Source organism: Acanthaster planci, linkage group LG06, assembly GCF_054643075.1.
Source record: "Acanthaster planci isolate LZ-2023a linkage group LG06, COTS_SCS, whole genome shotgun sequence".
In the NCBI taxonomy this organism is placed as follows: Eukaryota; Metazoa; Echinodermata; class Asteroidea; order Valvatida; family Acanthasteridae; genus Acanthaster; species Acanthaster planci.
The window spans coordinates 14,157,089-14,179,129 of NC_141782.1; the positions used below are offsets into that span (position 1 = coordinate 14,157,089).

At 43.0% G+C, this 22,041-nt stretch overlaps 1 protein-coding gene, 1 long non-coding RNA gene and 1 other non-coding gene across 3 annotated transcripts in view; 1 reads left to right on the plus strand and 2 right to left on the minus strand.

Annotated features, from left to right (window-relative positions):
- LOC110988398 (uncharacterized) overlaps positions 1-22,041 on the minus strand; it is a 28,769-nt gene that overhangs the window by 5,032 nt on the left and 1,696 nt on the right. Inside the window, exon 2 of the long non-coding RNA XR_015425585.1 lies at positions 235-437. This is a non-coding gene — a long non-coding RNA (uncharacterized LOC110988398). The remainder of the gene's footprint in view (positions 1-234; positions 438-22,041) is intronic.
- Positions 4,070-9,714, plus strand: LOC110988403 (techylectin-5B-like). Its single transcript, XM_087137733.1, has one exon. The coding sequence runs from the start codon at positions 4,275-4,277 to the stop codon at positions 5,277-5,279; it is 1,005 nt and encodes a 334-aa protein (XP_086993859.1). The 5' UTR covers positions 4,070-4,274; the 3' UTR covers positions 5,280-9,714.
- On the minus strand, positions 7,570-7,642 carry Trnar-ccu (transfer RNA arginine (anticodon CCU)). Its single transcript has one exon. It is a non-coding gene; the product is annotated as a tRNA-Arg (tRNA).

The following is a 22,041-nucleotide window of genomic DNA, read 5'->3' on the forward strand; positions in this document are numbered from 1 at the left end:
TAATTTGGAGTGTATAATTTGACGATTTACTGGCGGGATGGGGGGCTTCTGCCTAGCCCGCATGTGTAATTAAATCTCCAACTTTTCATCATTCCAATCAAATAATTGCAACTTGCACATTCCTTTTCGTTTCCATCGTTTTTAGGCTTCAGCTCTAATTCCTTAATCCTTTTATTCTCAAACCTTGAAATTTCATTTTTTGTTTTGAGTAGGCACTGCATGCTTTACACCTACCAACTCCTGCCCCGGCAACATCACCGATGACTGCACCGGCCACCGTCGTCAAAGTGCTGATTGCCCCGGTTTTTATGTAGCGTTTCCTGTTGCTCTCCTAATCTTTCTCTTGTGCCACTTCAATGACCACTTTGATGAGACTGTCTGGTGAAACTGGCATGGTGTTGGACAGTGGAATTCCTATACTGTTCATGGACGGTAACCTGTCAAGATAATAGGATTCAAATAATCCCCATTGAGAATCGGTTTGCTTCAGCAGACCACATATGATGCAAGATATGTGGGAAAGGGGACCCCCCACCTATTGTGTCTTCTGTTGTGTTGATGGTCTTTGGAATTCCTTTCAGATTTCTGAGGGGGGTGCAGTAGGCACAATAGCCTTAGGGTATACAGCTTGCGCATCACCTTGGGGGGGTGCCCCTTTCCCACATATCGTGCCTGGTATCTCAGACCAGACCCATATGCAGCAAGGTATGAGACGGAGAGAACCCCCCTGCTTTGTGTGGGTCATTGTCTCGCAGGAATCTGGGGAATTCCTTTCAGACGTCTTGGGGGATGTGTTAAGTAACAATAGTCTGGAATGTGTATAGAGATCGGACATGTTGGGGGGGTACCCCTCGGTCTCATTTCTTGCTGGGTATTGGAAATGAACATAGCTTTTCAGTGCATCCTGGCTTATTGTGCACTGCTTGGTACATGTACACTAAATGAGAGGGGTACTGGGGTACTAGACCAGTGGAGAATCCCCTTATAAATAAAAAAAATCTGGCAGACCTCTTGTGTATTTTTTTCCTACAATTTGTAGGGTGCGAATGGCAAACGTGGTTAGAAATATAACACTGAAAAGAGTCGCAGCATAGAGAAAGGAGTTGTGAACAACCAGCAAGCATTTATTTGTCTGAGTCAGTCTGACAAGCATGGTCCAACAAAGGTCAATCTATGTGTACTTTACATGCTTACAGATGCAAATAACAGTAGACATGAAAACCAGTTAAGTAACCGTCACACTATGTAATGCAATTTTTTTTCCAATTTGTTTTATTTATATATCATCTTTCTGTAATGCTAGCAACAAGATTGAATCAATAATGACAACTACTATACATGTATTTATCCGCAAGTGGATCAACAAGAACAGTACAAGAGCCCCTGGAGGATAGAACTGCTCTGATCCAAAGCATGAATGTTCGCATGAGCCAGCACCCCGGCGATAGATCGCTCGTCCGTTCGTGCCGACCCCACCCACTCAAGATGAGCCATTCCACCCCTCCTCCCAGGGGCTGGGCCATTCAAGTTGCTGAATAAAGCAACTAGACAATTGCTCTCCATCCCCAACATCCCCTCTGCCTCAATCCTAAGCCAAGTGCAAAGGTGACCGCACCAGGAAGGGAGGAGGGCCATCGACCGGCTCAAGCGAAGCTAGGCCGAAAATGAAAGCAAGCAGTTGCAATCGAGCTAAATTGATCGCGCGCTCCGCAGCCCTAGTTCCGGTGATGCAATACGTTGTATATACTCCCGAGCACACGGTTGTCGCCGCTCCCCGGATTTTGATATCAGAGATTTACCTCGGTGACCGCGCTGTGACCTTCCACAAAGTTGTTGGCACTTACGTTTAAAAAGGGTCCTAGTGGCATTTGTGGCATTTGTGAGAGCTGAGTGATATCTCAAAGTAAATGTTTCTTCTGCTTTTGAAATGGTGGCCGGCCACAGTTTAATTAAAATCCATTACAGGGAGAAATATACGATAGTGACATGGAAAGAGGGCTGTTCATAAAGACAAAAGATGGGTCAGTTTGTTAGAAGGGGTGTTTTTTTCTAATAATATTAATGCAATTCAATGCCATGCAAGGGAAAGTATAGTGTTTCCAAAATTAGGACTGCGTGCATACGTTTTGTACTTGTCACCAGCACTAGTTAGCTTGCCTTCAGGATAAAGCAACATTTCAAAATCTCATCAAACCAAACACCTTATAATAAATCCCTCTGGAAAATGTTTTGAGTGGAAGTTCAATTCTGAGCCAAAGTTACTCACGATGTGAAAGTGAAATTTTGGAAACTTTGACCATACAAACAAGATGAAATGGGTGGCATGACAGTTAGGAATATCGTGACTTTGGAGTTTTTTTGCTGTTTCAAAGATTCGAACGTCCAGAATTAAGTGTTTAAATAAATATACAAATAAATGTCCCGTGTATATAACAGTTGACTTCACTATTACATCCTTTAAAGTGGTTAAATGCACAAAAAAGTCCATCTCATTTGTAACCACTCCTTGTACTTGGTTTAAATTTTAACACAACCCCTCCCGATCATTTGGTTCGGGATCAGCCCTTGGATGCAGGTTTTACCCTCACTGGGATAAACATTTTTCCAAAAGTGGTGAAAAGCAAAGGCGTTGCGGGAACTGCACTGTAAAACCTCTGGTGTTAAAGTCAACACTTTTTGATGTTATCAGATGACCCCACCATAAGATGTTACTTTAACACCACTAGTGTTACTTTGCACACCTTTAAGTGTTACAGTGCACTGGAGGGTGTTGAAAGTAACACCAAAATTTCTACAGTGAAAGTGTTTTAGGTCACTCTCAAAGTTAATGTTTGGATATTATTGCGCAAAGCTGGCAATCATTAAAGAAAAAATAAATAATTTACAAACCGTTGAGGAATCTCACGTAGTTGTCAAAGCACTAATAAATAATACTACTAAATGGTAATAGAAGGAAAAACTCTAAATCGTAAGCGTAGAAAACGAACATTTAGGGAAAAACCTGTCACCAATATCAAGGTTGTAACGGCTACAAACCCCCGTTACTCAGACAGTATTAATTACGAGACGGGCCTTTAAATACACATACAGTTCTAGTACACCGAGACCCTTTGGGGAAGGGGGTTTGGCAAGTGTGAACACTGTTCTTGTAATACTTTTCTTGATATAACAAATCCAAAAGAGAATGTTCTAAAGAAGAATGTTTACTGCTCTGAGCAGAACATTGGCCACATTTAAGACTTATTTCCTGTCAAATGCACATGCACAGGAGACCTCTAAGAAATTCCAACCTTCCAGACCGCATGATAATGCACAGTTGATAAATGCTGAGCAACCCCATTCATTGACAAAAATACGACTTTACCACTGAAATACCACTGAAAAGAGAACGGAACACCAACATATGGCTATAGGTCTGCAATGTAATGGGAAAATTTGTCTTAAATTTAGTCAGGGATGTTGAAGTCTACTATATCGGCCTTATTGTTCAGTCTGTTGTAGACATAATTTGCTATCGAGGTTCACCGTCGAGGAACCTCGATAGCCAATTATAATAACTCCAAGTGGTGACCTTCATAATACCGAAGATGTTTAGTTTTTTTTTTAGCACAGATCTATTTCAGTTGTGCTAAACGAGTTCAGAGTGGGTTTTGCTAAGGATAAGGTTGCTTGGCAACAAACACCTAAACAAGCATTATTATATGGTCCTTGAGGTTTTATATCCTGTCCAATTCACTTCAGCAGATTTTCAAAACCAGTGCAATATATTGTGTTAATGTAGCCCTGATTTATGACAGTCTTTTGGCTGACCGTGCATTGTGTCCTACCGTTGATGCACAAAAGACCACCTACTGTTGCTTAGATACCACTCTGCGTAATTTTTGAACGTAAGCAAACTAATAAAGGCTATTTTATTTCTTCGCTTTACCTCATGCCTTATGATCAATTAGCCATGACAGAACCGCACAATTAACATTTACTGTCTGCTCCAGTAAACACTGAAGTCGTGGTTCAGAGTTTGAGAGCTTTCCTGCAGAGCCAGTTGACATTTCATCAGCTAGGGACTCATGATGGAAGGGACGCTCACCAGTTGCTTTATTTCCTGTTCATATATTTGCAAACTCTTGAATGATTTCAACTACAGTTCTGCACTGCCCGTTGGTCTGTTTTGACTTTTGTAATCGGCTACTGGACGCCAAAGTTTCAATACTGTGTGTGTTTATAAAGCTATTTGGGATTTCTTTCATATTGACTCAGTGCACGATTCTGCAAGTATGGAAACACAATCGATTCCCACACTGTTCCTCCGAGTCGCTTTATTACTTTGTCTCGTGTGCGTAATCAGTTCTCTCAGCGGCCAGAAAAATCCTTGCAGTGCAGTGAGACATTTTGCGTTTCATGGAGCAGCAAATCGAGCGCTGAAAAATTTTGAACTTCATGAGTCAGTTGGAGGGAGGAGAGTTGTCTGCGGAATAAATTGCCATGCCGATCCACGCTGCAAGTCGTTCAATTTCTACGAATGGGACGGCACGTGTGTCCTGAACAATGCTTCGCGTGAGGCACATCCCGAGGACTTCGTGAAGACACCGGGCAGTGTGTATTACGACGCCGATGAAGGCACGGCCCTTTTGTCTTGCAGTAGCTGCAAGCAGCTCCGAGACGCGGGTTACCGTACTAGCGGCGTGTACACCATCTACCCGGCCGCATTCAGCGATGGTTTGGAGGTGTTCTGCGACATGGAGGCCGATGGCGGAGGGTGGGTCGTAATTCAAAGGAGGCAAGACGGCAGCGAGGACTTTGACCGCCCTTGGAAAGACTATGCGGCCGGTTTCGGCAACCTGTCCGGTGAGTTCTGGCTAGGGAACACCGTCTTACAAGCGCTGACCTCAGCACCAGGGGGGTCGTGGAAGATGAGGTTCGACATGGAAGACTGGATGGGAGGCAAGGTGTGGGCAGAGTATAGCGGGGTTCGATTGTCAGGGGACCAGTATACACTTACTTTCAACGCGTTTAATGTTGCTAGTACAGCTGGAGATTCACTCGCTAACAACTACAAATTCTCAACTAAGGATCAAGACAACGACTTATATTCACCAGCGAATTGCGTATTCATTCAAGGGGGAGCATGGTGGCATACTGCCTGTGGTTCCTCCAGCCTTAACGGTCCTTACCTTCAACCTAGTGACACCGAAGGTGGTAGAGGAATTTATTGGTATACCTTTAAGAACGCTTATTATTCACTGAAAACCTGCACTATGAAAATATCTGAAACGCGTTAATTTTAGAGAAAACCAGTCGGTTTTCGATGCATGGTACATGGCGTTACACGAAATGTATCTTTATTCCTAAATAACTTATATGCACGGAGGCGTTCATAGGACGAGACTCACGAACTCAAACGATCCTGTTCTTATACCATACGAATGTTTGTGGCTTCTTAAGCACGGTGGGGAGTAATTGAACATGTCACTTAATGAAAAATGGAGAAAAATGAATATATTTTACTTGCGGTAAATAGGCTTAGTCCTACATTAATTGTAGCAAAACGGTGCACACAGACGTGATTGCGATTGAAAGCTCAACAGTGTAGGACCTCGAATGCTTGTCGCAAAAATCTGCAATATTTGATTTTATTACTTAAAACCTTGTAGCGTAAAAAACGAATATTAACTTAAGAATCTTAACGAATTTCAGGCCAGGTTTGCGATTCATCGTTTTTTTAATAATGATTACCGTAAGTTTCAAATAATGTTGACCTAGGCGGTTATTGTAGAGTTTTGACTGCCTCTGAATTAAACAACTAAAAAGACAAGTGCCAAAACATAATCAGACAGTAACTATAAAAAGACATATGCGTCAGTAATTCAGACATTTTGCCTATTCAACAACGTGTGACTTATGGTGTTCTATAGACGACAAAATTCCAAAGGATCGTGCCGTCACGTCGTTACATCGCTTCCTTTCTCATTATTACCTTTATACTGTGTCTAACGCATTGCCTCATGCTGTCGCGTCGCACTGTCTTGCAGTCGCGTTGTGCCGTCGACTCGTTGCGTCAAGCCCTTTAGCAGTTTCGTGGAGTTCAATTTTTAGAGCCTGTACGGCACGACGGCACGATACGATGGACGACGACACTACGCGTCATACACAACACGACGCTGTGACGACACGACGCGACGGCGCGATATTAGGACACGACAGCACGACGGCAGGATGGGACGAAGCTGTTGTAGCGTTTTTGCATCGGTGCGACTGCACTAAGCGACGCAATTTTGTTGTCTATAGTCTGTGCACACGGGTGGCCACGCGTCCGCCAAGTCCATATAAGGGAATTCTTTTGGATAACTTACACAAGGAATATACCATAACATGAATGGGGGTGTTCGGGAAAATAAATTAAGTAAATTCCAGAACAATGATCGCTTGAAATCCATCATATATTGACTCTTTTGACATCTTTGATTCTCTGACTAAAAAAGGTATTTATGGATGGGAATAAATCGTGCTTGGCCCGTCTCAACCTACCAGCTCACAAGACGGAACGCTGATGACGCCCGAGCCGCAAGCTTGTGCATTAGTAGCGTCCATTCTCCTAAGCCAGTCTTAAGCACACGTTTAAGACCGGCAAAGCACATCTTTATTCCCTATTACTACAAAAAAAAATTTATAACTAACAGCATGGCAACGAGAGTTGTCACTTTCGTAAGGTAGCGCATAATGCAGTTGATTGCCTGAGCTGTCCTAATGTCATTACCATTGGCTTCAGTGGCGCATCCAGCGGGGCCGGGAGGAGAGTTGGGGGCAAGTTTTCCCTGATCGTCTTTGAAGTGATTGAAAGGGCCAGTATTTTAGAAACGCCACTGTCACCTTTTTCTGGGAATGTTCGCTCCCACCCCGCCTAAGACCTTGATGACCATTGTTTGGGTTGTCGAAAGGCATAGGCCTAAGTGGCTCAGCTCTGGCAAATCACACCAAATCAGTTTTCTGTTTCAAATTGTGATAATGAAGTACATGTAGCACGTTTCACTTCATTTGTGAGTAATTTTAACAAATTGTCATTTCCCCCCTTAATTGTTAACATACATCAGGGATTTTCAGGGACTGTTTTATTGAAATATAGCTTCAACTTTGCCTTGCCTTTACATATCAGTTAACTTAACAAAGCATTTTGCTGATTCCCACTTGATCCCTGAAATGTCGCGACCAACCGTTCAATCTATCCAACATCATCCTTAGGACTTCTCGATCTTATAAAAGGAGGGCTTCGTGAGGGGGCAATAGGCGAGGGAATAGAAACAAATTAGGAGGGAAGAGAATGAAACTGAATTATTTGCTTTTAAAAATAACTTGAACTCGGACCCCTTCAAACATGAATGGCTGATCAGTTTCCTTGCTAATGAGTGTTTTGCAACTACCCCTGCCCACAAAAAGAAAACCTTGCCGTACCCACAACTTCAAGATCTGTGTTAAAGGGGCCCTAATAATAATATCAAACAATTAAACAAAAACTCATATTCATTTTCTTTTGGATAAGAAAGAAATAAACATTGAAACGAAAAGGGACTTTGTTATCCCTGGCGGGACTCGAACCCGCAGTCTTCGGTTTAGGAGACCGACGCCTTCTCCATTAGGCCACAGGGACTGTTACAACGGGAAAGGTCTGAAGTGTTATTGGATGTGGCCTATGAGGATTCAGCAAGAAAAGCCATTCAGGGTATCATTTTGAGAAGGTGAAAAGGAAATATATTATTTCATCCACAAGTTAATCCGTTAAAATAAAAAGAGCAAACATTGAAGTGAACTGCAATCAACGAACGCAGTTTTAGGGACATGCTGCGAGCTTTTCAACGTTAGGAATGCATGCCATGATACCTTTATCCCCGTGAGTTTGGTGGAAACTTCTTCCTCGTGGTCTGACCCCTATTATTCCACCTTCGTGAACGTATATAACATTGGCTGTCAAGCATGATGTCTCAGCCACACATTTGTTTATCGGGGTTTCAGAACCATTTTTCAATATGTCAATTAATACAAATTTGCACAACTCAACTTATAGTGTCATATGTTATCTGTGGTTGAAGTGCAGCTTTGCACAAAGTGGGAAAGTATTTGGGGATTATTTAACACTAATCTCAACGCACTTTCGTCTTTCAAGATCATTTAAAACTAAAAAGAACGAAGGGCAAAAAAGTGAAACTTTTCCGGCACCGCAATTCACAATGCGGCAGGGTGCATTGCGCACGGCTGCGAATGTTTGTGGTGTCAGTGAACAGCCCAACCTGACCCAGCCGGAGGCTTTCGACAAGGAAGAGTGGACCAACATCCCACAGAAGACATGCAGATAGTTTGTGGACACTTACAGGAACCGTCTTGGGGTAATCATCAGGAAAAAAGGCTACGCTGTTGACTATTAAGAAAAGACAATGGACTCTGTAAACCTGAGGTATGAATAAATTTGAACAAAAGCAAAAAAGGAACCCGGGCCGTACCAATATTATGCAACGTGGATTTGTGTATTGCAACAAATAGACAAAAGATATAGCGGAAGTACCAACATAATAAATTTTACAAATAAAGAATTTAGAAAAGTGTGTTATTTTCTAAACGGTATGAATACTATTGAGCACAACTGTACCGCTGTACTCTACTGGCCCCAAACCACAAGTGCCTAAAGCCAGGTTTTCATCCTGCACTAATCTTTGAAAGAAGAGGAAATAAAATAATTTCAAAAATCACTTTATCTCAGTCTTTTAATTTGCTCTTTTTGACGCGGCATTTCCATTAGATATGTGCCCTCGCATCTCCAGCAAACTTGAAATGTTGGATTCTTTTTAAATTTAAAAACATAATGTTAAACTGCTGTAAAAAAAATTAAGTTTGCACTGTTCGGTCAGAAATTGAAGGAAATTTTATGATGTTTTAAGCTATGTGTAAAAGTCTTTCATTGTCGAATTAATAGACCGATTGCGCCCGCTAAGTCACGTCACCTATAGTGCGTATTTACTATCAACAAACACGGCATCCGCCAAAAGCAAAGTGTTTCATTATTATCATTTACCAAAAATAAAGGCGAAGATAGGTGCCTTACTCAGACTACTGATGTGCTGGGTACTTCCGGAACTTTGCTGTATTGTTTGCAGACAACACTCAATCACTCGTTGCTACATGTATGGGGTTGATACCCACTGTAGGTCATTTGATTTAGCGGCCGCAATCGGTCTATTGAGTATAAAAGTCAAACATGATTAATTGCCGTGTTTGGAATAAATATGGATTGTGCCAATCTGCACTTTTCCAATAATCGGAAAAATGGTATTCCTTTAAACAAAACTAAAAGACCTCGGTGATAGCGTAAAAACAAGATGTTTAATATTTTGTTTCTACAAGACCACTCATATAGAAGGCTCCGAATTCAAGGATGAGACAGCAAGCCTTGTTAATCAAATAAACTTGTCACAGTGCTGACTTCAGTACCCTCAACACCGGTCTAGTTTGTTCACTCATCTGGGTCAATAGCATCACGAGCTGTATACCATTGCAAAGATAGCATTCTGCCCTTTCTAGAGATATGTTTCGCTTTCCCATATATAAAGTAGTTTTGGTATTACAATACTTTTTATCACGGTATACTTTTTATGTGGACACTCTGTATTTTTGGGGGGGGGGTTCGCCTTTGGCAACGCTTTGGGATCGGCAAAGTGTCGGCTGTGTAATAAAAACTCGACCTCAGTACAATCACTTTGTTGTAATTTATCTTTTTCACTGCGTATCACTGATCACATGTCTTTTGGAGATATACATGTATTTTAAAGCGTTGGTTATCTTGATCAATTTTGGATGAACGAATAAAGTGTAGTGAAAATAATTAAAGCAATGATGAAAAAATATCGAAAAATATAGAATTGATAACCACCGCTTGTGTAATGCATTGAGCGAGCTAGTGCACCTGGCAGAAATTTACCCACAATGCTCTGCGTGCCGTTTGCTGTGATCCCGTGTGACGTATTTTCTCCATTAGTAAATCTGTGCAAGGCCATCACCCCTGTGCGACTAGCGATTGCATCCGTGTGATAACAGTGCAAAAGCGAATCATTCAGCACCCGAGGTGACGTGCAGCAAAGGAAACGTTCAAAGTGTTCTCGGACAAAACATTACGGCTCTTAGCTTAGTATTAGGTCTAGCCCTAGGCTCCTTGATCCAAGTTTAGTCCGTGTTCATTAGAATGTTGCATGGCGAAGTGACGACCCACAAATTTGATACACATGAACGCGCACGTTATTATTTGGTGATTTCCCAAAGAAGTAAGCCAAATAAGCTGTGTTACGCGCTGACAAGCATACTCGGACGCAAGGCAGAGAAAAGACGAATTAACGGAAAATGATATAGAAAACACCTGACGAGGGAGGGAAGAAACGTAGAATTTTGGTACGTTGGAGAACTGGCAATGGACGAATGCATCAGGCAGGTATTAACTTATGATCAAGTAACAAAAAGAACTGACGACAAACTATTACATCCAGAAATTAATATTTACAAGGGCAATACATGACATGAAAACCCAGTATTCGGCAAATATAATGAAATTAATGTGAGCTCACGGAACTAAGAACGAGGAAAGGCCGGGTGCTCAGTCAGGCACGGGGAGGCAGGGCAGGGCTGTCACAGTCTATTACTGCTCGGCTAGTGCCATAGGACGGTGAAGACTTTGGAGACCAGTGACAAGCAGCGTCGGGCTCTGGGTACTGGAGGTCAGCCGCTGGCCCTCACGGTAGCAGCCTCGACGCTCCACGGTCCGGACAACACCCAGTCTTGCCGGCTTGGCTTGGTAGAAGTCTTCGCCTCTGGTGGAAGATCTGCCTCCCTCGATGGTGGTATGCACTGACTGAGAGCCCGGCAAAGTACAGTGCGCCCGTCATACCACCACACTCGCCATACATTCAAACAAAGTAAATACTTTGAGAAAGAGAAAGAGGAAGGGCTGCTATATACGTCAAAGAAAGGGCTGCAAGGCTGTAAGCCCAGCCGTAATATTCCTCTCTCTTTAAGTATACTTAAACACGATGACCCAAAAGCCTGTCAATCCAAACTTGAAGTGGAATACTAAAAAAACAAATTAGATTTAAAATAGTATTAAAAGATATAGAAAAACTATGCAAATTGCAATAAATAAAACAGTCAATCAGAGTAGGCATATAAGATAGTAAAGCCCCACAAAATCGCAAGAAACTAATTGAAACCTGCAATTAATGTGTTATAACAAGAAATTAATGCATGCAAAATACCCCCCACCACCACACAAACACACGCCACATTCGAATTAAAAAACTGTACGAGAATAAAGCACAAATTACGTTTAAGAAAGTGTCAAAAATTCATGCATTATACAAGGCTATACCAATGGAGCAAGAACAGCACCAGATGGAAATAGAAAATACTGGTACATCACATTTTATCATTCCTTAAATAATCACTTAGTAGTTATTGCTACTCATTCCTCTTACTGGAAACAAAAATTTTATATTTATTTTTCTGGACCTCTTTTGTAGTGGATATCTCGGAGGACAGTTCTTTTGATTCGCATGGAATCCTTTGTGCCCATATAGGCCTACTCTGTAGAGTGTAATTACCTACATCATTGGCAAAAAATGAGCTTTTTCCTTTTATCAAGATGTATTTGGGTAAGGGCAAACCCGTTATATATAATTAAAGAGCTTTTTCCTGCCATCCTGACCTATAAATACCTGAATGATCTATACACATCTGCACTTTGTAGTCGTACATCACATGACAAAAAAGGTGCGGCATAACAATTAAGCGTTTATGATGCTTTGGATCCCACATCCGAAAGCTGTGGATAATGTATGTGTTTGGAAATGTCAGTGGAATCTGTAGTCAAGGAACCACACAAACGCAGATGTAGGCTGTTCAATTTTCGCCAAATGTAGGCCAGGTTACACTCTACAAAATACACATGCTCCTGGTAGGCCTACTGCCAGTTTCTTACATGTTGGCCATACACGTTTCCTATCAGCCTATAATGGCCATCATTTTAGGGGAAGATTTTATCAAAAAGATTGAGCGGAGGTTTTCAGTGGTGGGCCGGCAGTTTCAAATGCCATTGCGTAGGGAACCATCAAACATTAGAGTCGGGGTAGGCCTGACCTACCTCCATGGATTAGACCCGTCAACAGGCATTTGAGGGAGACGAAGGAGTAGGCCTATAGGCTTAGAATTATAAGCCTACGCCGGGCCCTGTTTAAGTTCGCATTCATGATGTGTCCTGTAGATGTTTTGCCGACTATAGAAATACAGATGTAGGACCTATACAGCCTTGGTCTAGCTCTAGGCATAGGGCAGGGCCTCGACTAGGGCCCAGATCTGTATCGGACTGAGAAACGTTTCCCTTTTTGTTTGGAAATAGGCAGAATGACAATGACAGCTCGTATCTCCGTACGCGGTAATTTTGTGCAAAACTGCTGGGATGGTGTCTGATATTAATATAATTTCCGCAAAATAAGATCTCTCATTAATTGTTCTAGGTTCTGTACTTACGTGCTTAACTTCAACTTCGCCGCCATGTTACTTCCATTCATGCCCATGCTTAACAGTCCGTCCGTGACGTCATTATACTCGGGCAGCCTCCACAGACCCGCTCGCCAGCAGCCGGGGTAGTGGTAGTCTTGGCCCAAGACGTCAGTGATTGATAATTGTTTTATTTCTGTTGAAGAGCGCCCTCGAACACCTAGATTTTACTTACTCTCACTAACGTTTTGGGGATCTTGCAGGAATGGGGGTGTGGCAGTTGTATGCAAATGTCCGATCTTCTTAAATATTTATAGCCTTGGTATTATAATTATGTACATGTACTTCAAAGTTCGAACAACATAGCAGCTTCACGCGAGCAAGTACGATGTCGATAGTTTCTGGTTTGTGGGAAGGGATTAGTGACATGTAAGACGAATTTTTTTTCACTCCATACTAGACATGAAATTGCCACTCTTCTAAAAGATATCGTAGGGGACTACAGTTTTGCTGCATCGTATCACGTTTGCGATGTTTGTGGCAGAAAAATTGGGAAAACAAAACCGTTGTCTGATATCACACCATAAATACGTTTCGCGTTTTTCGCAACTCACAATCATGAGCATGCTGCCTGAGGCCAAATTACTCACACAAGCAGCAATAAACCTACACGTGCAGCAAGAAAACGACAACCAACTTGCAGTCTGGGTACTCCGTCCTCGAAGGTTAAGGTCTATATAGTCTCTAAGGACGCTTTAGTTAGCTGGGGAGGGCATACTGACTGTACATGATTATGGGTCACCAAGAACAGCATCCTCTGTCATATCCTAGGCCTAACCTAGTCTGAGTATCACCCGTTCTACTCCGTGCTAACTCTGTACGAACGTGTTGACGGGACTGCAGACAGCCGTGATGCATGTGACCTTACCATGGTGTATTATTTAGGTCATCGAATTTACTATTTGGCAAGTGATGATTCGTTCCCTTGGAAAGCCGAGGGAAAAATACAAAACAAGTTAAAACGGTGCTGCAAGATTCCCAAGACGTTAGTGTGAGCTGGCACACAGTCTAATTGTGAATCGTTAGGGGGTGCACTATTCACGGTGTCCGCTATCACGCACTAACGTCTTGAAACCAAGAATAGGGTAGTGGTGGTTGACACCAAGGCAGGCACGAAGATCATGTGATGGCTAAACGAACGGTCTCGTGTAAGTTTGACTTACACTAATCGAACGCACCAAATGTGGTGTGCGCTATAAGTTGTCAACAATGCCCCAGAGCTCTGTACATTACTCAAACTGGTCAGTCACTAAGGCAACGGATCAATCGCCACAAATTTGACATTCGACACCAGGATGTAGAAAAGCCAGTATCCCAACACCTTAATCTCCCAGGTCATTCTGTCACTGACTCGAGGGTGGCTGTATACTGAGACAAAAGAACTTCAAAACCAGAATGGAAAGGGCAGCAGAGGAACAGAAGATAATCCACAGACTGGACTGCATTGACTCTGGACTTAATACAGATCGTGGTCAATTACCCACTACTGCCCCCAGTGATGAATTATGCCCCTTTGTTTGGACATGCTTGAGTGCTTCATTGTCATATTACATAGATATACCTGTGCTGATGATATGTTACTTCACCACATCTGATGAAGTACTTGTTACTACGAAAGCTTATGTGATTTATCTACTCAGTTAGTCTTTAAGTGCTACTTAAACTCTCAATAATTATTGTTTTGGATAGACTAACACGGCTACCCACCCTAAGATCAGTAACAATGTCTGTTATGATTTGATAGAAGAGCACAATTCTGTTGTATTTTGTGGTGTACACACCCTTCCCACCTTACAAGACAAAAGAGACTAAACTACATGTATAAGTCATGAAATTTGAAAACTAAGATATCATAGCAATGATGATAAAGTAAAGGTAGACTAATGTATATACCATTAACGTGGGGGTATTGCACAAGTGATTACATGAAATAAGACTGTCGAGGTTTTGCTTTTGTCTTTTTTGTATTTGACAGGTTGTTTTATTTTTCTGTATATGGTTGTCACTTTTTTTCGGTGTTTTAATATGGGGTAATATTTTTGATTTTTTAACTCTTACGTCTTATTCATGTCTATTATGTTTTTTAAGTAGTGTCTTTGTTCATTTTTCATACGTACTTTGAATCTATTTAATGTGTCCCTCGTGCAAAATACTAAAATAGGCACACAAGAATGCCAACAAAAGACGAAATAAAGAAAAAAAACTCCCGGCTACGTAGTGGCCACCTACAATTAAGGATTGGATAAACGAAAACATGGACACAAATAAAGACGGCACAGATGCCCATGCCATCACAGGTTTCATTCAAAGTTTATTAATTTGTGAACGTTTCAATTTAGATTCAAGTTAACAGATTTGAGACCTCTCTACACATACATTGTTCTAAATGTAGGCATTATACTCAAACTCAAAAAGAAGGAAAGTGGGCAAACCATTTTGAGTGTGTGTGTGTATGCCACAGCTTGGATATGGATTTATTCACAAACTCCACCGGAATACCAACATACGCACATGTATATTGGGCAAATTTTAACCGGAACACGAGGCAGCACCTGCGGCCACCTCGAATAAAACCATGCACATTGAGCTGAACCCTGTACAAACGTGATACCCCTGACCACGAGAACTCCCAAAGGCATAAGTTCCAAGTACTTAAGGGCGTTAGTCAAGAATGTCAATGATACCAACGATCTATGGAATTCCATATCTGCCGTCGTCCGTTGTGCGTCGTCCGTCGTGCGTCGCCCGTCGTGCGTCGTCCGTCGTGCGTCGCCCGTGGTTTTTTTGGTCACGATTGCGCAGTGGTATTTTTAACTTTGACCCTCGATCGTTTCACACGAACATGTCCTTGTTCGATCGATCAACGAGCCTGACTCTCATTTTAGCAATAGAACTAGAAAATGTACATGTACATGTATTCGTTTTTGCAGTTGCGCCGAACTCCACTTGAAAGAAGAAATAATATCCTCACATCGGTTAAGTAACGTGTATATGAATTAATACCATTTTTGGTTACAATAAATTTAAAAAATAGACTTTTGTTAGAGTAAATTGTTTTTCTCGATAACTTAGTTACTATAAACGTAACTTTACTCGTGAACAGCATGACTTTAGGTCTATAGCCTATGTGATATTTTTTTCTGTCCCTGCACGATATCCCACAGAACGGAATGTAAATAATGATTTTGTTACAATGTTTGATTCCTTAATAGTTTCATAAGAGACGAACTGATTGAACATTATTTTGAGGGCGGGTATACCTATGATGAAATCTGCTGTATACTCCAAATATGAAATCTGATGAAATCTGCTGTATACTCCAGTTGCAGGTAGGCTCACAGACGTCTTTTAAACAGTAATGTTACTTGTTAGCCCCATAAATAATGCTGATATGCTGGACAACCTGTCCTCATTGGTCTATCCACCATGGCATACACACCCACAAAAACCAACACGTCACATTTTCTGAAACTTAAACCAAGTGGTAATTGCCCCCAACATACATTTAGTAAACAATTTGTTATCCACAGCACTGTCTAGTATTTCTGTATTTCAAGATGAAATTAAGAGGACAAAATGGACTACCTGTATCCGTTGGCAGATTTCTTTCTAGAATTTGATGAAAACAAGTCGGCACGTTTTTAAAGTATGCAAATTAGAATTAGACCGTGGATAAGTTGGCCTAAACATTTTTGCTGAAAATGTTTTTCCCAAAAAAACACTTGGTTGAATTCTCAGAAAGGCGACATTTTCTTGTCAAGGGGCAAGGGTAGTCTAGCATTATTGGCATTAATTATGGGACTAGTATTGCAGGTGGGATTTGTACTTTGTCTTACTGGGAAAAGATCCTTAAAAGTGAATGGAATCATCACATTGTCACTTTTAAACCCCGGCTTTTGCAGGTCCTATGCAACCCATTTGATGGGCGATATAACGTCTGCATAGTTGCCGACCGAGAAACTTTTTTGTCCCATAAAATTGTAAGGCGCCCTCATTCTATTTTTTGGGTTTAGGTCAAGGTTCACACATGACATGTAATTTCCGAACGCAAGTAACGTAAAACCCCAGAAACTTACGCTAATACTTGCCCCAGACTCTACACAATCGTAAACCGCTACTATACTGCAACCACACGCAACTGTATACCGTCGTAACCACTGTCACAACAGCAAGGCTAGACTTACCACACACGGCTACATGTGCACAGTTATTTTCTACTGTAAAAGCTGTATAGGCCTAAACGAATAAAGAGCCACATGTAAAGGTTTGAGAGTGAATAAAGTCAGCGAGTTCAGATTGAGTTTGGACATATTTCCCATGTACTGAGCTACATGAAAGTTCACAATTAGTTTTCTGGGCTGAAGTATAAGTGCACACTACGTGTCAAGTCAAGACAAAGATCGTGGCAGATGAAGCTAAGTCAACGCCGTCCCCTGAGGAAACCACTAGTAAAGGTGGAGAGAAGGCTCCAACATCGAATCCCCCTCCTCCAGAAAACAATGGTAGTGAACATGGATCTGAGAGATCAAACAGATCATTCAATCAGAAGTATCGAGAGGCCAAGACAAGGCTGGAGATTGCAAAATTGCGTAGAGAGCAGCTGAAGAGAAAGCAGGAGCTGGAACGACAGAAAATGATGCTGGAGATGAAGTTGGATTTTCAAAATGTGGAGGATGAAGAGGAGCAAGCACAGTTATTTAGAGGCACAACTTTGGGAGGAGGAAATGGAAGCAGAAGATGAAGCCACAGGAGACACACCAGATGTCACACAAGCAATGAACGTAAGTGAAGAAGTCACAAGCAGTGCTCCGGCTGTCAATCATGACCCAGCGCAGGCTGACATGAAAGATGTAAGTGGCATCGTAACATTTCCTTCAAATAGTAACGATCAAGAGATAGCCCTAATATTTGCAGCGCCCTCACAGTCCACTCCAGCACAAAATAAGAATGCCACAACGCACGTTTCACCCTGTTCCAGCACATGAGCAAACAAGCATTGAACAGTTGTGTCAGGCCTTGACGCTTACCATGAATATACCGAAGCCTGACATCAAGTCCTTCAGTGGAGATCCAGCCGAATATTTGGCATTTGTGACGGGATTTGAGACAAATATTGGCTCAAAGGTGACTGATGCTCGAACAAAATTGACGTATCTGGTGCAGTACTGCCGTAATAAAGCAAAGGAGAGTATCGCAAACTGCATATTGATGGAACCAGCAGCGGGTTACAAGAAGACACTTAAAATTTTGCGAGAGCAGTTTGGTCAACCACACCTGATAATGCATGCTCTGCTACACAAGGTCACCAGCAGAGGGCAGATACGACCAACCGATGGCAATGCCCTTTGGGATCTAGCAAGAGACATGAAAATTGTATTCCAACTGGAATACAATGCAGACATGAACAGCTCGGGGAACTTACTTAAAGTTCAGTGCCTCTTGCCATTGCACCTTCAAGCAGACTGGGCAAAGAAGGCACAGGCTACCATAAAGTCCAGACAAGAACCAAGCTTTGTGCAGATGACAGAGTTTGTGGAACAAAAGGCAAAGACTGCCAGCAATATGTATGGACAAAACATCAGCAAGGCTGTTAGTCCAAAGGGATCCAGCCCGTCTCCACACTCAACTCCAAAGGCCAAGATGACCACGCTGTCAACCAATTCTGTTGCCGAAAGCCGTCCAGACACAAAAAGGAAGGACAAACAGGTCAAGTGTCCATGCTGTTCTCTGTCTCACAAACTGGCAGATTGCAAGAATTTCACACTGAAGTCTTACAATGAGCGTCGTAAGTTTGTCAGAGATAATAAGCTGTGTGACAACTGCTTCATTCAGTGGCACGTTGCAAGACAATGCAAATTTAGCAGTCGGTGTGAAGTTGCTGGCTGCACATGGAAGCATCACACACTCTTGCATCCCCCAAAGGCACCGGTTGCAAATTCTGAGGAGAAGAATGACAGCAACACCCAAGCGGAGCCTAAATCTGCTGGAACGTGTACCTCGACCGGGGCTGGGGAGCAGGTGATAGAAGGTGAAAGGGAAGAGCCTGGAGCATGTCATTCAGTGACATCTAGACACGTAGCTTTACGAGTTCTTCCAGTGAGGGTCATGCATAATGGCCATGAGGTTGGGACTTGTGCTCTACTCGACGAAGGCAGTGACGTATCGCTATTTGATGAAGGGTTTGCTGAAGAGCTTGGAGTCAACAGTAAGAGGTTCACATTCTCCCTGAACACTGTTGCCGGAGAAAGGAAGTGCGATGGAATGGAAGTCAACCTAACAGTGAGGTCCACCGAAGGTGAGGAGGAGATAGACCTGTCAAGGGTGAGGACAGTGCAAACCTTGGCGATATCCAGAAGTATCTTTCCAAGCGAGAGAGATGTAAGAAAATGGAGGCATCTGGATGGAATTGAATTTCCCCATACTGAAGGCAGGCCAGTTCAGATCCTGATTGGCGGAGATGTTCCGGAGGCATTTGGGGTGATGGATGAGAGGCGAGGAGGACGCAAAGAACCTTACGCTGTGCGATCCCTTCTGGGATGGACGCTTGTTGGCCCTACATCGACCTCGCTTAAGAAAGGGGCAGGAGGCCTAAATAGTCATCATGCCAATTTGCAAGATGATCGGCTGCTTCAGCAGGTTCCGAGGTTTGGGGAGGTAGACTTTGGTGGGTCTATCATGGACACCAAGCGAGGCGAATCGGTTGAGGACAAGAGGGCAAGAGCTATTATGGATGATTCAGTAAAGTTTGTTGATGGCCACTATGCGATAGGTCTGCCATGGAGAGGCGAGAATGTCAAGTTGCCAGACAACAAGGCTCTTGCTGAGACGAGACTTGGCTCCCTCAAGAAGCGCCTGCAGAAGGATGGAGAGCTGTGTCAGCAATACAAGGAGACCATTGATGGTCACATCCAGAAAGGGTATGCTAGGCCGGTGACAGAAGATGTACCAAATGCTGAGATGGGGAAAAGGTGGTATTTGCCTCATCACCTGGTGTTTCATCCTCAGAAGCCTGGCAAAATGAGGATGGTATTTGACTGCGCTGCAAGATTCAAGGGTACATCACTCAACGATAATCTCCTGCAGCGCCCAGATTTCACCAACAGCCTGGTGGGTGTGCTTACACGGTTCCGTCAGGAGACTGTTGCATTGGTAGCTGACATAGAGGCTATGTTTCATCAAGTGCGGGTGCCTCCGAGAGACAGCAATGCCTTACGATTCCTTTGGTGGCCAGATCATGACTTGTCGAAGGATCCCACTGACTTCCAGATGCGGGTTCACTTGTTTGGGGCCACGTCGTCTCCCAGTTGTGCAGGGTTTGCCCTGAGGAAAACAGCCAAGGACTATGGTGCTGTTTATGGAGAGGTTGCTACCAGAGCAGTACATGACAACTTCTATGTTGATGACCTTCTGGTGTCAGTGAGCAACGCAGAAACCGGCATTAATCTTGCCTGTCAGCTCATCGATCTGCTAAACAAGGGTGGATTTAGACTCAGGAAATGGCTCAGCAATAGCCGAGAGGTTCTGACAGCTATTCCAGCTGATGAAAGGGCACCGTCTGTGTTTGATCTGGATTTGGATCACTTTCCCTATGAACGTACTCTTGGCATACACTGGAATGCAGAGGCTGACACTTTTCAGTTCATGACCACTCTGAAGGATAGGCCTACTACCAGAAGGGGTATCTTGTCGACTGTCAGCTCACTGTTTGATCCTTTGGGTTTTCTTGCCCCATTTATCCTAACAGCCAAGATATTGCTTCAGGATGTCTGCAGTGGGGGGGGGGCTAGGATGGGATGAAAGGGTTGAGGAGCATCAGTTGCTCAGATGGAGACACTGGTTAGACGATTTGCCGAAATTGGAGGCTCTTACCATCGACAGATGTCTGAAGCCAAGAGGGGTAGACCAAGTAGAAGTCAGTCAGTTACACTTCTTTTCAGATGCCTCTGAACGTGGGTATGCAGCTGCATCCTATTTGAGGACAGTTGATGGTTCAGGAAAGATCAACTGCTCTTTCATTGTTTGGAAGGCAAGGCTGTGTCCCAAGAAGTCCACACCCATACCACGCTTGGAGTTGACAGTGGCTGTTCTCTCTGTTCAGCTGAGCAAGATGGTGCAAGACGAGCTTAGATTGCCCATTACCGATGTCGTTTTCTGGACTGACTCGACTTCAGTTCTGCATTACATACGGAATGAAAGTAGACGCTTCCGTACCTTTGTGGCAAATCGGGTTGCAAGGATCCAAGATGCAACTAAGGAGTCCCAGTGGCGGTATGTAGATTCGGAATCCAACCCGGCAGATGAAGGGTCAAAGGGGTGTGGTGCTGACACGATGATTACAGATGGCCGATGGCTGAAAGGGCCACAGTTTCTCCTGATGAGCGAGGAAAATTGGCCCGTTCCTCCTGTTGTCCTGCAGGGCACAGCACCAGATCCTAACATCTTGCCAGTAAACGATGGTCTTGAAGGGGATCCCGAAGTCAAGAGAGTGGTGACACAGACAACCTTAGGGCAGGGAAAGTCAAAGATTGATGATCTCTTGGCCAAGTATTCGTCATGGAATCGACTGAAGAGAGGAGTTGCTTGGCTTTTGAGGTTTGTCCACAACCTGCACCTACGCTGCAAGGGAAAGGAAAGGATGCGGTCCTGAAGCAGGGAACTCTGACTCTTGAAGAGTGCCAGACTGCAGAGAGACAAATCATACGGTACATGCAGCAACAAGAATTTTCCGAAGAGATAGAAGCTCTTCTCTCATAAAGGCAAAACAGTGTGTCCAACGGAAGGAAGGCCAAAAGACGAGTTTCTTCATTTCAGAAGCTTAATCCTGTCTTGATCTTCCCAGTAATCACAAGGTCACAGATCTCATCATCATACACCATCACTTACAGGTTGGTCACTCTGGTGTCGGAATGACATGGTCGTCGTTGAGGGAGAATTTCTGGGTCGTTAGAGCACAGTGGTTTAAAATCGTACCTGACCCGGACATCAGAGAATACAGTCGAAATACTTCGACATACATTTATAATAACAATTACAAAGGTATTTGGAAGTTATTTAGAGTCTGCCGGGTACTCAAGTTAGACGAAGGAAGGTGTTTCTGAGACGCGATATGGAAAAAGCTCGCCAAAATCGTCCGTCGTGAGTAAACGACAGCGCCCTCTGTTGACAAGGTTTTCTGAAGAAATGTCTCTCGCGTGCCACAATTTGCTTCGTGGATGTTTCACGCATTACAAACGGATAGTCACGTTATTTGATATCAAAAGTGGCAAAATGTGTTTCATCACAAAATAAGGAAAAATCGTTGCAAAACAAGAACAAAACATACTTTTGTGTTCTCTGAGCTGTTCTTACAGAAGTGTAAGTTTATTGCTGTATCTTGTTCTCTGTTTCGCTGAGTGGTCTCTAAATGAAATAATAGGGTCATTCCACGAAGTTGAGACACGCTTTGTGACAGTGTCCCTT